The sequence below is a fragment of the Lepidochelys kempii genome, chromosome 18 (genome assembly GCF_965140285.1).
Source record: "Lepidochelys kempii isolate rLepKem1 chromosome 18, rLepKem1.hap1, whole genome shotgun sequence".
Taxonomy (NCBI): Eukaryota; Metazoa; Chordata; order Testudines; family Cheloniidae; genus Lepidochelys; species Lepidochelys kempii.
This window is the reverse complement of record NC_136397.1, coordinates 4,706,583-4,726,445: the sequence shown is the minus strand read 5'-3', so window position 1 is coordinate 4,726,445 and position 19,863 is coordinate 4,706,583. Positions and strand designations below refer to the sequence as shown.

Here is a 19,863-nt window from a genome sequence, read left to right as displayed (position 1 = left end):
CATGACAAGCTTGTGACAGTGACAGCTTTTCTCAGACTCTGTGACTGTTGTGGCAAAGAAACCTTGGCACAGAGCAGTGTGTGTGGCAGGAAACGTCTGTGTGCCAGCATGCAGCAATAGGTTTGCAAGGTGTGCAGCATGCGGCCGTGCAGGTGTGCCATAGCACAGAGCGGTGTTTCCCAGAGTTGTGCCTCCCGCAGTGGATCTGGGGAAGGTTCTAGGTGGGTCGTGGGCCTGCACGAGGGTGAGTTTGTCCTGCACTCACCCTGCAGCAGTGGCTCCTATCCCACGGGGCTGGGCCTGGCTCCCTGCTCCAGGCGTTGTGACAGGTTTGGTCTGGCTGATTCCCTGTTGTGATGGGGGGTGGGACGGTTAGCAAGGCCAAAGTTGAGGAGTGGTGCTGTGACTGGCATGCGAGGGCAGGTGACGAGTGTGAAGCCTAGTTTGGCAGAAGCTTGTAATCGTGTGGAAGTGTCACACCGAGAGCCTGACTTGGTCACTTTTAACTAGAGGTGGAAATTGGGAGCTGAAAAGCAAAGCCAAGAGAAGAACAAATGCGTGGCCGATGTGACAGGAAGATCAAGATATAGACACATCCTGGTCTAATGCCCAAAACAGAATTATTCAAAGAATCAATTCAGGGACAACGCTTTCCATTAAAAAACAGTTACAGAAAACAGTGTCTGACTAGCGGGAGATGGCAAAAGGCCTCTCTAGGTAGGACGCATAGTGAGATGTTGCCACAGAGCCATGAATGACAAATGGCCATGGGTGAAAGCTCCCAGACTTAGGCAGGTGCTTGATGTATTGGATCCAGCTCCGACAGATCCCTGGGTTTTGTACTCCCAGCTCTGGCCGCACACGCAGCTGATTGTGCTAATCAAGGGTTGCTGAATTGTGTTCGTGCATGACGTGGTGTGTCTGTGCAGCAGCACAGAGGTATTGCAGCATGCCCCGTATTGTGCAATGTACTTACTGCTACAGCACTGCAGAGTTTGTGAGCGGGCTGACGGACGCTGGCGGTGTGCGGCATCACTGGCTGGGCAGTGACCGTAGTGCAGTGTGTGGCAGTGCAGAAGCACATGAATGTCCTAAGGAGTGAGCATGAAGTGAGCTGTAGCTCACGGAAGCTCACGCTCTAATAAATTGGTTAGTCTCTAAGGTGCCACAAGTCCTCCTTTCCTTTTTGCACAATACAAATGTGACTCTTCAGCTGTTCACAAGGACTTTCTCCTCTGCCCTCTCTCCACTGTCCGCTCAAGGCCTATCAGGAAACCACAGGAAGTGGATTCCCTTCTCCATGTCCTGTAATTCACTCCTGAAAGAGTCATGGGGGGTGGGGGATTGCTCCAGCCCCTTCTCCCTGGGTGGGAATGAGAGAATCCTCAAATTGCCCCTCTTCCTTCCAGGTGCATCCAGTCAGGACCTTTCTCTCCTTCTGGCAGCAATGCTGTGAGGTCCTTTCCCCTTCCTGGGGAGCCTCCCCTTTCTCCCAGGAAACCGCTCTGCTTGTGGCAGGTCCTGGGGAAGAGGGGTAAACCCCTGGGTCCTAGAAGAACCGGATGCCAATGTGGGGAGATATCTCTCTCTGTGGAGGAGAGAGCTCCTTCTGCTCTGTGCAGATGCTGGGGTGGGGGCTAAGGTTAACTTCCCCCCCTTGCCAGCTCCGACAGCCTCTGGGGCTGCTCCAGTCACGCTCCTTTGATTCTAGAGGCCAAAGTCTCGGTCTCTCCCCTGCATTCCATGAGGCATCATCCCTAAGGCACAAACACCTCCCTGCTCCCCAGTGCTGCTGCTGCTTCTCCCCACAGCAACCATCTGCTACCTAGCCCTCAGGCTCCAGCGTCCCGTCCGACTCGTCTCAGTTACAGCAAGAGCTTAAAGAAGCTCCATCTATCGAGTTTAGCCAAGAGAAGGGTCAGAGGTGACCTGAGCAAGCTGTAGGTACATTGGGAGAAGATTTCTGATGGCAAAAGCCTCTTGAATCTAGCAAACAAAGGCAGAACGAGAACCAGTGGCTGGAAGCTGAAGCTAGATGCGTTCAGACTGGTGATAGGGGCAGATCTTTAACTGGGAGGGTAATTAACCATTGGAACAGCTTAGCCGGCAATGAGGTAGAGTCTCCATCGCTTTAAGTCAAGATGGGACATCACTGTTTCAAATATCAAATTGAGCTAAAGCAGAAGTTCTGGGCTTGATGCAGGAATTGCTAAGTGAGAAATTCTCTGGCGTGCGCTATACAGGAGGCCAGACTAGATGATCATAATGGCTCCTTATGCCTTAAAAGTTGTGACTTGCCCTTTTTAAACTCACACAAATCAATGTAAGACAGACTGCTTGAAACGATCACTTTCAGAGGGCCTCAACCTTTTATAGCAGTGTGACTGTGTCTCATCATGTGCTGTAGTCCAGGAGGATGAGAGTGGTTGTGTGGATGAGATTATGTTAGGCAGAAGGGGCCATAGTCAGTGTAACACAGGCCATCGTCTAAACAGAGGGCAGCTTTTGTGCTATGGCCAGAGTGAAAACCAGCCTGGTGCAGGTTGTTGTGTGCGAGGTCACATGGGAGATTAGAAAAGGCACCTTTCTCCAGCATTTTGCAGAGTGGGGTGGATGGAAATAGGGCAGTGACTAAAGAAGGTGTCTGAGTCAAGGAGAGCAGAACAATTCAACCAAAACCAATCCTAGGCCCCATCTAATCCCAGCCAGTGCTTTCCATTGTACACTTACTAGTGTTTTGCCCAGTCTTTTAAAAAGTTCTAGCCGCCTTGTCTGCTTCCCCTGCCCTAGGCGAATTGTTCCACAGCCTAACGAAGCTCACTGTTGGGGTGTCTTTCAAACTGAGGTTTCTGTTTAATTCTAAACCAAATTATACATTCTTTATTTAACTCTTAATCGTTCCTCGATCCATCCACCCTTCTGCTAATTTCCGTGACTCTTTGGAGCGCCCTCCAGTGTGTTGTAATGTTTCTGGAAATAAGGTCTGGTGGCGCTAGAATCACAGAGATGGCCCCGTGCTCATTCACTACAATAGTTACAGAACAAGAACATCAGAGGCACCAACACACCCAGAATAGATACGTTTAAAAATCCAAATGGCTTCTTCTCTGCAAGACACTTGATATGTCTTCCCTGATCTCTGCCTTTATTGAACATCTCAATTACTCAGATTCTCAGTAGTGGGAAATGCAGAGGTTTATCTCCCCTAATTTCTGTTTTATCTGCCAACCTGAATGGCTTTCTCTGTCTTGTTCTTGCTCCTGGAAACTCTCCCCTGAAGTTGCTATTATCCTTGGGTATATTTTAAATAAAAACAAGATTAATTTTTAAAAGAGCCCTGGGGTTAGGAGGGATCTTGCAGAATTGCAGACAAAACAATTGCAGAGGAGATGAGTCGCAGACGTTTTTAAATTGTGAGATTTGGCCTAGTCTAAACACAAAGTTGTACCAATATAACTAAGGTGTGTCTTTATACTGCCTTAGTTAAACCAGTGCAACTTTTGTGTAGAAGAGACCTTTTTGGTTTTTAAACAGGGAACTACAGTTGTGGACAAATTCCTGAGACATAAAGGCTAAAGGAAAGAAGAGTAACAGGTATACACTGCAAGCGACAGTGTCACTAAAAGAAAGCCAGCCCACTACAAATGAACCATGGGATTAATTGGTTCCTTTGCTATGTTCTAGACCCAATATGAGAAAGGAAGGAAAATACCTATCTAAAGTAGGATCTAATGCCTTCTCTGTGGTGCCTTGCTGTTTACTTATTGTGCTGAGGGACTTTGTAGAGGAATAGTTCCAATGGAAACAGTCAATATGTAGGTGGGGAGAACTTTAAGGAAAGTTTGAGAGACTCTGGTTCTGATTCTGGGCCATCTTCTAGCCCTGGAAGGACTTCCAGGTGGTTACTTGGGGAAATAGTTTGAAGCAGAAGTGACTTAAAGAGTCCCTTACTTTGGGAATCAAATGATGCTTGGGTTATGCATTTTCTTCTTCATGGTCCACAAAGGTCCAGCACCTGTACTCAGGTGGGTCAGTTTACCCAGGGGAATTTGACTTTCTGATCTTCATAGGATCTATTTGCTAATTGGATCCCTAGACACATCTTACTGAAAAGGAAATTCATAGATTCCAAGGCCAGAAGGGACAATTATGATCCTCTAGCTTGGCCTCTGTATAACACAAGCCAGAGAACTGCCCCAAAATAATTCCTAGAGCAGGTCTTTTAGAATGCGATCCAATCTTGATTTCAAAATTGTAGGTAATGGAGAATCTATGACAAACCTTAATAAATTGTGACAATGGTTAATTAATCTCACAGTTAAAAATTTACACCTTATTTCTAGTCTGAATTTGTCTAGCTTCAACTTCCAGCCATTGGATTGTATTACATTATTTGTCTGTTAGACTGAAGAACAATTATGAAATATTTGTTCCCCATATTGGGTACTTACAGACGGTAATAAAGTCATGCCTTAATCTTCTCTTTGTTAAACTCAGTAGATGGAGTTATTTGAGTCGATCACTGTAATGCAGGTTTTCTAATCATTTAATCATTCTCATGGCTCTTCTCTGAACCCTCTCCAATTTATAAACATCCTTCTTGAATTGGGGGCACAAGAACCGGACACAGTATTCCAGCAGCAGTCTCACCAGTACCAAATCCAGAGGTAAAATAATCTCTAACTACTCAAGATTCCCCTGTTTATGCATCCCTGAATCCCACTGGCTGCAGCGTCGCACTGGGAGCTCAGGTTCAGCTAACTATCCACCATGACCCCCAAATCTTTATCCGAGTCATCCTTTGTCAGGATAGAGTCCCCCATCCTGTAAGTATGGCCTGCATTCTTTATTCCTAGATGTATACATTTACATTTTGCATATTAAAATGCATATTGTTCGCTTGCACCTAGTTTACCAAATGGCCCAGATCATTCTGAATCAGTAACCTGGCATCTTCATTATTTACCAGTTCCCCAGTTTTTGTGTCATCTGCAAACTTTATTATTGACAGTTTTATGTTTTCTTAAGACATTGATACAAATATGAAATAGCATAGGGCCAAGAACTGATCCCTGTGGGACCCCACTGGAAACACACCCACTCAGTGACAATTCCACATATACAATTATATACTGAGACCTGTCAGTTATCCAGTTTTTATTCCATTTAATGTGTGATATCTTAATTTCATATTCTATTTTTTTAAAATCAAAATGTCGTGAAGTGTAAGTATATTACATCACCTTTATCAATCAAACTTGTAATCTCATCAAAAAAAGAGATTGCTAGTTTGGCAGGTTCTATTAATTACATTACCCTCCTTTAATTCTTTATTAGTCAAGTCCCATATCAGCCACTCCACTCTCTTGTCTGGGACCAATGTCAGGCCGATAGGCCTATAACTACCCAGGTCCTTCCATCTCGACTGAGTTTTAGTTGTGGGTTTGCTGTCTGGCATTGCCCAGTGGGACTGGCCTTGTACGTAGAGGGGTTCTCTGAAGACTTCAGTAGTTTGCCTCAATTTGTCACATGTTGAAGGGATGAGGCAGCCATTGGTCAGCGTGCTGGCTCTTGCCCTCTGAAAATATGCTTCTCGTTCCTGGCCCAGCAGTCTCCAGTACAATTGCATGCCAGGTTTAGGAGCCCAGGGTCTTGAAACTAACCCTATAGACTTGAGAATTTGCAGGCCAATGCAACTGGAGTTGAGCTGGAAGACAGTAGGAGAAGGTACAATGGTCTACAGCAAAGGAAGGGAAATTCTGTGGTGTTTTGCAGACAGCTATTGGCAGTAAAAGCAATTGTGTGGTGGAACAGACTGCAAGGCAGGCTGTCTAGTCATGAGCACTGCAGCAGAGCATGTTAGATATGGTACTGGTGGGAATGAGGGGTGGAAAGTGGTCCTACAGAATGCAGGCATTGGAGTAATTTGCTCCTGCAGCCTTAGCTTGTGCATGTGCAAAAGGGAAACGACTGTCTAATGCCAAAATAAAAAATGCTACAACAGTGTCCCTTTTAAGGGCCAGATGGAATGGTGGAGCCCAAAGTTTCCATGGTCACAGTGAGGAGAAGCTGGCGAGATGATTATGCCTCAGCCCAGGGCCTAAGGCAGCTTGGTCCCCACCTCAAAATGGTTTAGAAATGCTCCGTAGCCTCCACTGGGACGAGGGCTGATGCGCCACAAAATGTAGGCATGAAACCTGGAGCTCTGTGACCATGGGAATGTGTGGTGGGAACAGCCCCGGAGATGGCGGATGGGGGACTGCCCTCTTCTCCTAGAGACAGGGAGGAAGAGGGGATATTTACCTGCTTCCCCTCCTAACCTGTGCCTGCCAAGGATCAGGAGGAGAGCAATGTGAGATGCACCTATTTTTCTTCTTCCACCTCAGGGGAGAGAGGAACCTGTGCCAGGGCCAACATCTCTCATTCAGCTTTGTCTATATGGAGCCACAGAAGTTTCCCGATGCTTGTGGGTGCTGACTGCACCCGTGCCTGACGCATGCCATGCTTTGCTGGCCATGTAACTTCTCCTCCCACTGACTGTGGTAATCGCCCATCAGCAGTCACCGGTCTCTGCAGTTCCTCTCTAGTAGGGTGATGCAAAATGGCCCTTTGGCCTCGCTGCCGGGCTCCAGAAAGCAGCACTCAGCCTGCTCCCAACTCTCGTCTCGCTGCTCCCCGATCCGTGGCTCGCCAGGCAGCTGAAGCCTGGCTTTTTCTGTAATGGCAATACCCAGAATGCTTTGTATGCAAAAGACAGGACAGGAGTGAAGTGGGATGGAATACAAGGAGACCACCCCTGGATGCTAAAAGGCAGAGTAGGGCTGCTCTCCGGTACCTGAGCACAGAGGGAGAAGGGGAGTGAGAGGTGGAGGGTATCCCTGAATTTACGTTGGAGAGGGAGGCTGGAGAGCTTGTCAGGCTGGAGTCAAAGCAGGGGAGGCTAGAAAGATCAGAGCGGCCTGCAGAGATGGACATGAGCTGAGTAGGCAAAGGCATCCCCAGTTCAACCAACTTAGCTTGCATAACCCACCCCATCTCGTGGCTGTGATGCGATGGCAACTTTCCTGGTGCCCCAGAACATTGCTCTGTCATGACCCCCCAGATCCCAGCCCTGACAGGAAACAAGTGTTTCCAGAAACTTCTTACTGAAATGTATGTGTTTGGTTTAGTTCTCAAGAGGGGAGGCTGTTTCCCCCGGGAAGAGGCCCCTAAGCTATCTGGAAAAGTGACTGGGCTGTACACATCCACAACTGAAGCCATGGTTACTTGCCATAGGCCCACGTAACTTGTGACTGCTGGGGTTGTGCAGTGTGATTCAGGACACCGGTTTGAAGTTATAGAAAGAAGTGCTCTGTTGTCTCCTGTCGGCAGACCTTCTCCTTGGCTTCCAAGAGGCCCCCTAGTGGACTGTCTGTGGTAGTAGCTCAAAGCACCACATTTCACGACTCCCCTCCTTCCAAAGAGAGCAAGATGTTTTTGTCATGTTTATCTCTTCAGTTTCTCTGGCTGGTTTCTTGGGGACTGTCTTGCACTTTGGCAAGGATTTTTTGTTGCATCAATGACCTGGCTGGACTCCTTCAGCAACAGATCTGGTGCTATAGCAAGGTCTCCTGAAAGAGCTATGAGAGGAGATGCGTTTGGAAACCAGGTTCTGTGTAACAGTAGGTGAGGCCACCCTTAACAGATCAGGCCCATGTTACGTTGGCAGTCTGTGCTGTCACCAGCAGCGGGGGTGCATGCTTGTGTCTGTGTGCTGTGCATGGAGCAGTGCTGAACAGCACTGAGGGGTGGGTGCATAGACATGGTGAGTGGCGATGGAGGCATGTGGCTAGCCCCCATGGGTGAGCGTTCTGGATAGCTTCACCCAGCCTGTGTGTCTTGTGTATCAAGTTAACAGCTCCTCTCTCAGTGGTGGATGCAGTTCTCTGAAACAACATCTTTTGTCTTCGTTTTATCTTCTTAAACAGTAATAAGTATTTGTTTGGGAAGCGTCTTATCTGGAGCATCTGCTTGGAAAGGTTTGAAAGAGCCCTGTCACGCTTCTCTTCCGACGCTGCTTTGAATTTCTGACTCCCCATCGCCTGGAGAATTCTGCCGAGCTAGAAAGAACATTGGGTCTCTGAAGTAATTTTCTCCTCTCCCATTTGCCAAATAGAGTTTCCCCATATTCTGAACAGAGCTGACGCTAACATGGCTGCCTCCAGCAGCTGCTTCACCTGTGGCATCACTTCCTCTTGCCAGCTTGTTTGTGTTCAGACCAGTTGCGGAATCATCAGTGATGCTGGCTGCACAGCTGTGGGAAGTGTTAATTAGGGGGGTTTCTCTGAGCACTAGGAGGTGCCCCAAATACTGCATTTGTGGGCATGGTCCAAGAACAGGGAAAAGGAGAACATTCTCCGGAGTGGGTTAGGAGCCAGGAGTTCTGTACCTCACTCTGTGGCCCTGGTCTGTACTTTTTGTGGCACTCCCCAAGGAGATAGCAAATACTCTTTCAGAGAGGAGAAAGCCAAGGCACAGACATACTGCATGGAGTTGGTGCTGCAGTTAGAACCCAATTTTCCTAACTCCTACTTCCATGACTAATCCACCAATCTGCAAGGTCATTGTGCAAGTCTCTTAACTCTTCTGTGCCTTTACGTCCATATCTGTAAAACAGGGATAATAGTTACTGAACTCAGGGGAAGGTGAGGGTTTCAAGGTAGGTTAATGTCTCTTCAGAAGCAAAGTAGTGATGTATTATCTGCCCCTGGCATCTTGGAGGAGTAGAGAGCAGCACTGCATGGGAACAGCAGACATCCTTCCCAGTATCTTAGCCTGCCACAGATATCTGAGGACCCTGGCTTGATGGAAGGAGGTGAGGCTCTGAGAGAAAGATGTCAAAGTTAGTCTCTAAGGTGCCACAAGTCCTCATTTTCTTTAAGCCAATAATATACATTAAGGAGTCACTGAGCTGCTTTTGCATAAGCAAGTAATTGTCTTAAAAGAATGTAAATTCTTGGACAAATAGATTTAACTGGGGTTAAGGTTGTAAAAGAGTTTCATTCTGAAAATATGGCAGCAAGACACTCCATGTTTGTCTGTGTCTCATTAGCTCCCTATCAAATGTACTCAATTTACAAGTGAAAATTGCATGCTTTTTCTGACTGCCAGCACTCCCCTGAGACCTGAGAGTCAAGCTGGGTTCTCTGTCTTGCACATAATTAGTAATAGGGATTCCACAGGCCAGATTCTGCCTTCAGTGACACCTGTGCAGCCCAGACACCAGAGGTGATTTTGTACAAGTATAACCGATTGGAATGTAGTGAACAACTCTCTTGATGCACAGGAGAGAACAGAATCCAGCTCCCTCCTGCTGAGCTGGCTCCACAGAGCTAACACACTGAAAACGTATGTACTGCTGAAGTCAGCAGATTTGACACTTGAAACCCAAGGGGAGCAAACTGTGCAATAAGGAATCACTCCTGTGTAGTCCCCTCTCAGAACAGAGCTTCACTTTGTAAGGGAAGGATCCTTAACAGAATGTTGTAAGACGCAAATTCCTGAAAATCAGGAAATTCAAAAACAAGATTCGACTTTCAAAAACAAATTGACCTGAGGTGCTTCAAACAATCTTAAGTGCCCTTGCTGCTTCATAGTGTAGCTAAATGTAACTTTGAATTTTTCTGGCTGTCAGCTATTTCAGGGGTGATTTTCTGTCTGTCTGTCCAAGCACTGAATGGTGGTAAGGATTCCCCCTGGGTTTATTGATACATATTTAGTCCTAACTCCAGTTTCAGTGAGTAACTTGTCTGGAACTCTGCCCTAAGCTGTAGGAGCTCCCTACCCCTAAAGGCAGCACACTGCCATCACCAGCACGTCAGCGGGAGCCAGCGGCTGCAGAGAGGAGAGTGCTGACATTAGCCTTGAGCCGTGTGAGGGCAGAGTTTGCCGGGGGTCCCTGGCTGAGTCTGCTCTGGGAGGCACATGGGTGCAGAGGGTCTGCGATTACCAGGATCCGGTAGGAATAACGTACCAATGTCCCGAGCTATTCAGAAATAGTGACTGGGGGGATCAAAATGCCCAGGCAAGAAGTGGGGCTTTGGGAAGAAGGTAAAACAATGGCTCTCCAAGAGACCTAATGAACCTCCCCTCTCTGGACTGAGCTGGGGTGGGATCGCCAGCCCCTCCCTTCAAGAGCAGGTGCTCACAGTTCTCTCCTGTGCGTGGAGGAGCCCAGGAAGGGGCAGTGGGGTAACCCTCTGGAAGCCCATGCAGTCTTGTGGGGGAGTGATTCCAGTAACTGCCAGGAACCCAGGAAGTGGAGTGGGCCTGGAGAGTGGCAAGGGGATAAATCGCTGGAAGTCCAGGTAGTGGGGGGGGGTTACACCCCCACGTGCACCTCTTCCCCAGAACACTGTCACTAAGCCAACCCCAGGCTGGCGCAGCAGCCTCCGCATGTCCTCAGTCCCGGAGAGCAATGTGCAAGGCAGCAGGAGAGTGCAGCCTGGGATGCACAGGGAAGCAAAGGCAGCGTTTTTCAGGTTGGTGAGTCCTTGAGGCCATGTTTGCAAGCGGGGACCTGGAAGGTGCCAGTCACAAGTGGTTTTGCCCACGACAAGCTTCTGACTCCAGCTTCCCCCCTTCAAGCCCCACAGAATTCCGAGTGGTGAAAGACCCAGCGGTCTCCCCCCGCCACCCACCAGGGCTGGATCCCCACGCGAAGGTGGCTGGGGAAGCTAAAAGCAGGACTAAGAAGGGAAGTGGTTTGAGGGAGATGTTTGTCCTGAGTAGAACACAGCCAGCGCTGAGGGAGCAGTGTGGCAGCTGTAGCTGGCAGCCGAGCTGCTGTCCTGCTTGCTTTGGCTGACTTGAGAGACCTCTGGCTTTTCCTAGTAGCACTTGGATATGCTGGTACTCGGGAGACTTGACAGGGCATATTCAGAACATGCCGAGAATATCCCCCTCCATGCTAGGCGGACAGAGCAGAGCTGTTGAGCAGCCTCCCTGCTGAGAGATGGAGTGAATGTAGTCCATGCTGTAGCTGGGCAAGAGGGCCGTACTCTCCCCCAGTGTTGCTGTCAGGACCCTTGCTCTGTTTCGAGGCAGAAAGGCCGTTCTGCAGAACTGTCAGAGCCAGCCTGACGATGCAGAGGGACCCAGTCAGGCACTAGCCTCCAGCTCCAGTGAGGAAAGAAGGAGAGGAGAGCAGACGGTGTGTTTATCCAGGCTACTGGAAGGGGCCACGCGGGTAGAGATCTCACCAGCCCTGGAGGTTGTCAGTGCAATGGCAAGGGTTCTTCCCAGCCTCAGGACTGCAGGTGTCCGTGCCCAAGGCTGTCCCTGATTTCCCCTCCCAGGCAGCTGTATGGATATGAAAAGGCAGCATTTCCCAGGGAGAGGCTGGGACAGTTCTTTCTCCTGCTCAACAAACCTTTCTAACAGATGTTGCTGGGTGTGCTGACAGGTACCTGGCAAAGTTGTCCTCAGTGGGGAGTATTTCCGAGGAAGAGACCTGTGAGAAGCTGAAAGGGTTAATCCAGCGCCAAGTGCAGATGTGCAAGAGGAACTTGGAGGTGATGGACTCAGTGCGCCGGGGAGCCCAGCTGGCCATCGAGGAGTGCCAGTACCAATTCCGAAACCGTCGCTGGAACTGCTCCACACTGGACACCCTGCCGGTCTTTGGCAAGGTCGTGACACAAGGTGAGCGAACTGTCCAGAGGCATGTGCTCATCTGGGAAAGGGAGTGAACTTAACTGAGGCATGAGCTTCCAGGTGGGAGATAACGAGCATCGAGCTGGGGCTGTAGCAGTGTTGCAGACTGAGGCAGAGCTTTGGGGAAATGGCTGCATCTTGTAGACCCATGCAGCGTGTGCACACTAGCACTCCAGTGTGGAGTCTGGTTTATTTGGCAGCGTCAGAGCTACCATGTGGTGGAGGGCAGGAGATGGCCTGATGCTATCCTTTCGCTTCAGCCATAAATGCCATCTTTCCCTGCCATGCACCTGTTTTATAGAATAGCAGTGTGTTACTCTCCCAAAAGGCAGGCACATGAGTGAGAACAGCTTTGTTTTGCTGGGTGTTGGCAGCGAGCAGTTGGGGGTTGGATACGGCAAGTAGCCATCACTGGGGACTACCAAGGCGTGCAGCCATGGGATTCTGGCACAGTCCCTGTTTGCGGCTCCGGGACTGGCTCAGCTGGCTGCGGAGAGCCACGGGAAGCTGGCAAGGATGTAGAGAGAGTGGCAGTAATGCACGTGGTACCTCCTGGTCCTGGGACTCCCATACATGCTGTATCGGAGGGTTCGTTGGGGCTGCTTTTAAGCTTGCCCAGTTCCTTAGCTGCTGTCTGCATTTCCGTGGTGGACCCAATTTCCTTGCTCATGCTGCAGAGCCCTGCCTTGTATGTACTGGGCACAGTGGCGTAGGCTGGGCATGGGCTCTCGGCCTGAACTCTGTATTGCAGGGTGTGTTGAGTTGGAACTAGCCCTATAAAGCTACTTGAGTAGCTCTGCAGCTTCATTTGCCTCACCAAGAAGCTTCCCCTTGCAAGGGTTCAGCAGCAGCAGCAGCAGCAGGATGCTTTATTTATTTGGTCTCTTCTCTGGTCAGTGAACAAGCCGTAAGCTAGGGCTGGAGCGTTTTTGTTACTCCTGAGTGAAGCAGACTGTGGGTGAGACCTTGGGATGATGCCCTCTGCTGCCCAAAATCAGTAAAACACTCCTCGCTCTCTTCAGCGTAGCATACTGCTGTGCCAGCTCTGGTTCTCCTCCTTCCAGCTGCAGTGTCTCCTGTTCTTATAGAGACTCCAGCACCATTCATCTTCACGCAGTGATCTCTGGCGTGGACCAGCCCCGCCTCCTACATGCTAACCGTCTGCGAGCGTTGTGTTAACTTCATGACAACGCTGCGACCAAACAGAGCGAGCCCTGTTCATGTTGTAAAGCAAGGAGGGGGGCAGGATGTAATAGCTGGGGGCAAGTGGGGCGGAGCTCGGTGTCAGGACTCCGATGTATTTGTAGAGCTGAGGAGCACTAGAATAGTGTGGAGGCGCGTCAGTATTGAGGTGCATTGGCAGAGCTGCAGGGTGGCCAGGACCATAAGCGCAGACTTTTATTTCCCCTGCAGGTGCTCCACCCACGTTCCGCCCCCACTCTGCCCCTTCCCCCAAGGTCCCGCTTTCACTCCACCTCTTTCCAATCCTTTCTCCATCCCCTCACCAGGCGCCCTGCCCTTGATCCGCCCCCTCCTCCATGACACCACCTTCGCTCCACCTCTTCCCATCCCCTCCCTGAGGCCCCTGCCTGCTCGCTTCTCTCCACCCTCCCCCAAGCCCCTCCCCAAGCTGCCAAACAGTTGTTTGACAGCACTCCCAATTATCTGTGGCTGATGGGTGTTGAGCACCCATTCATTTTTTTTTCCATGGGTGCTCAAGCCCCAGACACCCACAGGGTCGGCGCCTCTGACCGGGATTAGAACAGCAGGAGGGTACAGGGCAGAGCAGATGCGCTTTGGCAGAGCTCGGGAGGAGTGGTGAGTTTTCTCCATGGCTGGCTGCATGAGGCCTGTTTCCAGAGCCGAGTTGTTCTTTCCTGAAGGCAGCACTAGTTTCTATGGCAGAGGGAGCTGCAGTGACTTCCCCCTTGTTCAGATCTCCCTCTCTCCTGGCAAACTAGTGACCAGAGGCATCTCCACTCTGACCCCCTTTCCTCTGTCTAATTGCTCTGTGGGTTAGATTAGCTCCTGGGTGTCCCGACTCCGGCTGTTCCCTCTTCTCTGAAGCTCTGGGCACTCTCTGCTCTGACATACCAGGACCTGCAGGCCCCAGCCTCCCCCAGTCCAGCCTCAGCTCCTTATTTAACTTTCCTTCCCTCAGCATGGGGGTGAAGATTTGTGCTTGTGAAGGTTCAGGACTGGAAATACCAGAAATACCAGAAACTGAAGTCGTCTCTTTTTAGGCAGCCACAGCACAAACCGACCAACATGATCCTACTATTAACCTCGATTAACTTGGAGGTGATTCAGTCCCACGCTGGCTGGGTCCTCACCAGCCACTGCCGCCCAGGCCAGATTACAGCCTTGGCCACCAGAGTCTGAGTTGCGACCACCAAAGTTGCTCCCCTTTGTCTGACCAGTCAGTTGTGAGCAAGGGCCCGAGAGGTGAAGGGCAGATCTCTATTCACAATGGTATTCTCCAGCCGCCATTGAAGTGACCCTGGGGCCTTTTGCCCTGAGCTTCCAAGTAGCACAGCCTGGACTTTAAATGCTGATCCCTTCAGTCAGCACATGTTCTGAGACAGAAGGGCCTGTTATGTCCCAGCTGCCTTGGCTTCAGAGCATGGCAGGAGCCAGGGAATTGGGTGTTGCATGATTTAATTGATGACCACTAAACCCACAATCCTCACACACATGCAGAGAGATGCTATCCATGAGAGAGAGAGAGAGACACAGACCTGGGCACACCCCTTATATGCACCTTTGCAAAGCTCCCTCTTCTTTTGCAGCTTTGCTGTAGCTCTGCTTTCACACAGGCCAGTCTTTGCTGGCACAGCCAGCTGGCCAGCCGAAACCTGGCCATGTGTCCTGCATGTTTGCTCTCTCCCCCATAGAGGTTTAAAGTTCTCAAACAACTGCTTCCTCTGAGGAAGTGAGCTGTAGCTCACGAAAGCTTATGCTCTAATAAATTGGTTAGTCTCTAAGGTGCCACAAGTACTCCTTTTCTTTTTGCGAATACAGACTAACACGGCTGTTACTCTGAAACCTGCTTCCTCAATGTGAAGTAACCACTCTGGTAACCGTAAAAAGCAGCATGAAAGGGGCTCTGTCTCCAGCTGACGGAGGGATAGGGTTCTGAGAGTGGGGCAGGGTTCTAGAGCAGAGCAATGTGAGAAGGATTTTGTAGGTGGGTTGTGGGGATGGGGTGTGCAGGCTATTCTACTTAGAGCTGTTAAGGCAGAGGGAAGCTTCTTAGGCTCCAGGGGCAGCTCGATGTGGGATTCAGTCTGGAAGGAAATGGTTTGGGTGTGAGGGCTCTAGGTGAGGATGGAGGTTGGATTCTGGTTGAGATGCAGTCAGTGCAGGGGTGGGTGGAGGGTAGGCAGTGGTGGGCCTGATGTTCTAGGCCTGTCTGGGGGCTTGGCTAGACCTTGCAAAGCTAGAGCATCCTCAGGGTTGATCTGACTTGCCCATGGGCTTGCATATGTCATGTTAGCTGGACCATAGCAGTGCTTCAAAAAGCCCTTGGCTGGGATGATTTAGTTGGTGTTGGTCCTGCTTTGAGCAGGGATTTGGACTAGATGACCTCCTGAGATCTCTTCCAACCCTAATCTTCTATGATTCAACTCAGCTCCCAGAACTTCCTTTACAGCATGGGCTGGAAGGGGATTTTACCAGAGCTATTCTGGCAAGGAGCCCCATTATGGCACTTTTTCATTCTATAGGGGAAGAGATCCACTGCCTGATTATTATTTATTTGTACTGTCATAGCAGCTAAGTGTCTCAATCATGGACCAAGACTCCTTGTGCTAGACACTGTATGAAGGCCCCTTTTGCACTGCTCCTTAGTTCAGTGGAGAACTGGGCCCTGGAGGTTCTGTGAGACTGTTTAGGGTGTGAGTCTGCTTGGGGCTGCTCTCGAAGGGCTGTTGGGGACAGGTTGGTGGGCTTGTTCTGTTTGATCTCCTCTGGGAGACTGGGTACAAAGGGCTGGGGAGAGTTTTCACCATTTTAATGGTATTCCCCTTCGCTTTGATTCTCACAGTCAACTTAAGCTGGTTTAATTGTTTGCTTCAACTGCCTGGGCCCCAAACAACAGGTTCCAAATTATTAGTAATAAAAATTAGTTTTAGTATGAAGTTGAATTTATTGGGACTGCATCAGGGTCTCCAGCTATAGGGTTTTCTGTGCAGGGCTTTGGCTGCAGGCATCTGTGAGCAGGAATGATCTGTGCTGGGTTGCTGTGTGAGGGGCTCTGGGGGGGTTCTCTGCCCTAGACTTGGGGTGAGAGGGGAGAGGTCTGCATACAACGGCTGGGGGGGGGCGGGGGACTCAGGATCCATGGCTCTCAGTGCTTGGTTCTGCATGGTGTATGTATTGGGTATGTGCAGAGATTTCTGCCCATAGGTTCAGGGTATAGGCATGCAACATATATGGCCTTGTGTGACAGGGGACCTGTAGGTAGGTTCTAGGTACAAGTATTCTGGATGGGGCATGTGATGATAGGAGGTTCTGAGTGCCAGGCTTTTGGATTGGGAGGAGCTGATTGCCAGGATCTCTGTCTGGTAGGTAGCATGCAGGGCTCCTCTGTGCCACACAACTGCATGTGGCAGGGGAGGGTCTGGATCAGGCAGTGGCGTCAGTCTGACAGAGACATGCATGAGTGTGTGGGCATGGACATCTCTGATTGGAAGGGGAGCTGCCCTCTACTGTGCGTGTGAATTTGCAAACGATTCCCCACTGCAACTTTTGTCATTCCAGGGACACGGGAAGCAGCTTTTGTGTATGCTATCTCCTCCGCGGGGGTGGCCTTCGCAGTGACGCGAGCCTGCAGCAGTGGAGAGCTGGAGAAGTGTGGCTGTGATCGGACCGTGCATGGTGTCAGTCCTCAGGGTAAGTCCTTACAGGAGTACGATATGGGCAAGTAAGAGTGGAGGTGCCAGTCGGTCACTAGAGGCCTTCTCTAGGCTAAGCACAGGATTGCACAAGATCCACTGGGTCCTTGCCCGCCAGCTAGAGAAGAGAGAGGAAGAATAAGGACAAAGGAACAAAAAGGATCCCTGCCCCAATCACTCCATGCATGTCCCTTTCGGAGGGGATGGGTGGGCAGGTCACCCATTTGTCTGGCTGTTCGGGCACACAAAGGCTCCTAGGCAGCTTCCACATTTTTTAAATGACCTTGGATGGTTTTCTCTTGAGAGGGTCGTCGCCCCACGGCCCAGTGCTCCAGGTGTGCCTGGGTAAAGCACTCCTGCTGCATTGCCTGAGTGTGTGCCTACCACATTGCCAGTTGTTCGCTCTGTCTGGGTACAGAATGGTGCCCCCTGGGAGAATCCCTGCATACTGCTGAACACACTCCCAAGCCCTGCAGGTGCCTTTAGTCTGAGTGACTCCTCTGCCCTGCAGGGCAATCACAGTACATATGCTCTCCGCTGTGCTAGTGTTCTGTGTGAGTCTACACGGAGTGCTCACCGCACAGCCATCAGAGTCCAGGGACCAGTGGGACTTAGGGGAAGGTACAGCCCAGCAGGCAGCATGGCAGGCCAGCCGCACAGGAGATAAAAATCCGATATTAGCTTCATGCCGCAGGTTACGGCTTCACAGTTCACCTCTGAGAAATATTTTTCCTATGTTTCCAAAGAGCTCCAGCAATTTTGGGGTGTGTGTTGCTTATTTCCTTTCTCTAGAAGGTCCTAGATGGCAGAGTCCTAGTTCTGGAGCTGCTCTTTGCCATAGCAGCTCTGGCACATGAAGTCCTTTCACTAGACACTGGAGGCAGCTGTCCAGTGTGAACTCAAAGGAAACAGACCTTTGCAGGGAGAAACAGGAAGTGGCCAGCTCCTCTGTAGCTAGACTGTGGGGATTGGAGAGGGAGAGGACAGGCCAAAGAGCCAACTGATTGTCCTGTCCTCCAGCTCTGCCTCACCCTCATTTCTGCTGCAAATCACTCTTACCAATCCCTGCTGTGCTTTAGGCTTCCAGTGGTCTGGCTGTTCTGATAACATCGCCTACGGAGTGGCCTTCTCACAGTCGTTCGTTGATGTCCGGGAGAGAAGCAAAGGCGCCTCCTCCAGCAGGGCGCTCATGAATCTCCATAATAATGAGGCTGGAAGGAAGGTAATAGCTCTTCAGAACACCAGGGCAGCTGCCAGACTTGAGCCGGTGGCCAGTGCCCAAGCTCCATTCCCCTTCATCTGATAGTACTAATGGCTCCAGCACTTCATTGCTCACTGTCATGTCTCTTCACCTCAAGCAGGCACCTCCATTCACTGTTGCGCTAGGTCACACTTACATCACACTTCCTGGTCTTACTGCCATACTGCCTGGTCTGCAGGCAGCTGATAGCTCTCTTCTTTGTGTGCTCTTTCAGGCTATCCTGAACAACATGCGGGTAGAGTGCAAATGCCATGGTGTGTCAGGCTCGTGCGAGGTGAAGACCTGTTGGAAAGCCATGCCTCCCTTCCGCAAAGTGGGCAACATGTTAAAGGAGAAATTTGATGGGGCCACAGAAGTTGAGCAGAGAAAGATCGGCTCCACCAAAGTCCTGGTGCCAAAAAACTCCCAGTTCAAACCACACACAGATGAGGACCTGGTCTACCTGGACTCCAGCCCTGACTTCTGTGACCATGACCTAAAGAATGGGGTCCTGGGGACCAGCGGCCGGCAGTGCAACAAGACTTCCAAAGCTATCGATGGCTGTGAGCTTATGTGCTGCGGGAGGGGCTTTCACACGGACGAAGTGGAGGTGGTGGAAAGGTGCAGTTGCAAGTTCCACTGGTGCTGCTTTGTCAAGTGTAAACAGTGCCACCGAGTGGCAGAAATGCACACGTGCCGGTGATGCCGGGATGGGCGCTCCCATCAGTCCCCTCTGGAGCTGACCCTTCCTCTCCCCTGCTGGTTGCACCGGGACTGGAGGAGGGGATCCAGACACCTCAAGGAGAGGGTTGTGTAAAGAGACACCGAGTGCAGGAGAAAGATATTTAAAGGTCCAAAAGTGATGGTTGTATTTTCGCTTGCTTTATTTATTGCCGAAGCCAGAACCCTCCTGAACTGCATGTGCTGGAAGGGTCGCACATGCGCTCGATGCTGCTGCTGGGCTGGGGCCAGGCAAGGGACCTTTGTGGTGCTTGTCCCCAAGTACCTGCCTCCGTCAGACGAACTCCCACTGACTGACCAAAGGAGCGTTTCGGTCCGCGTAGATTTTAAACTGAAACGAAACTTAGCGTTAGGCACTTTTATATTGGTCTTTTATATTACAGCTACTTCAGCCTAAAAACAAACCGCAGGCCTGGCCTGAGGCTCCTGGAGTCTTTGTTCTCATATTGGCTTGTTCTGTACCACATGCCAGTAGAAGAGAGAGGACAGAGCCAGCGGAGCATCCCAAGCTGCCCTGGGTGTTGTGCTAGAACCAGGAACTCTGCTGCTGAGCTGCTGGGACCAGTGGATTCCGCAGATCAGAGATCTTTGTGCAGAAGTTAAAATGTGGGGAAGGACAAAACTAGTGGTATGGTTCCTGTTGGTGTTTCTTCCTGTTGTTCTGTGGTAGGGTTCTCCCTTTGGGTCTAAGCCACTGGAAGGGGTGAGGGGTGCTGTCCACCACAGAAGCAGGAGTCTGGAGAACAGAGACCCAACTGCACAGAAACTACTTCATCTACGGTGGAATCTGCTTCACCAACAGCCCCCCTGGTGCCAATATCCAGTCTTGCTGTTCAGCTCCAACCGCCCTGGGAGGCTGACGGCCTGTCATCTCTTCCCATTCCCAGCTGATGCCTGTTGTGGTAGCAGCCTCTTACTTAGAAATAAAAGAAAAAATAATCGTGCTGATGAGTAAGTCCATGAGTGCTTCCCAGGTCCCCCCACCCTCCCCATAGCCTTCACCCACAGCAAAGCCCTGAGCCCGACCTCTCCAACACTATTGCAAGCTTCAGTCCAAGCCTTGCATGTTTCCTGCCACCGCTCCCCCACCCAGTCCACTGCAATCGTGGTGCCTTCTGGGCTCCTGACCTCAGATGTAAGAGCTCCTCTGGCTGCCAGGCCAACCCACGGCCTCCACCCCACATGTACCTGGGGCTGCCTAGAGTAATGGTCCCTTTCATCTTACAGCCTTTGCCTCACTATGGGCTCCTGCCCAGCCTGCTAACCACCCTGGGCTCCTCTCTCCACATCCCTTCC

General features: G+C 50.6%; 1 protein-coding gene across 2 annotated transcripts in view; it reads left to right on the top strand.

Moving 5' to 3' along the window:
• WNT4 (Wnt family member 4) overlaps window positions 1-19,511 on the top strand; it is a 28,056-nt gene extending 8,545 nt beyond the window's left edge. The window contains exons 1-5 of one of the 2 annotated variants that reach the window (XM_073316449.1): window positions 5,265-10,520; window positions 11,444-11,679; window positions 16,453-16,584; window positions 17,666-17,808; window positions 18,062-19,511. In XM_073316449.1, coding sequence (XP_073172550.1) covers window positions 10,435-10,520; window positions 11,444-11,679; window positions 16,453-16,584; window positions 17,666-17,808; window positions 18,062-18,529 — 1,065 coding nt within the window. In that variant the 5' untranslated portion in view covers window positions 5,265-10,434 and the 3' untranslated portion in view covers window positions 18,530-19,511. Of the gene's footprint in view, window positions 1-5,264; window positions 10,521-11,443; window positions 11,680-16,452; window positions 16,585-17,665; window positions 17,809-18,061 lie in introns of those variants that run through there. The other variant, XM_073316450.2, reaches the window with a different exon arrangement.
• The last annotated feature ends 352 nt before the right edge of the window (window positions 19,512-19,863 follow it).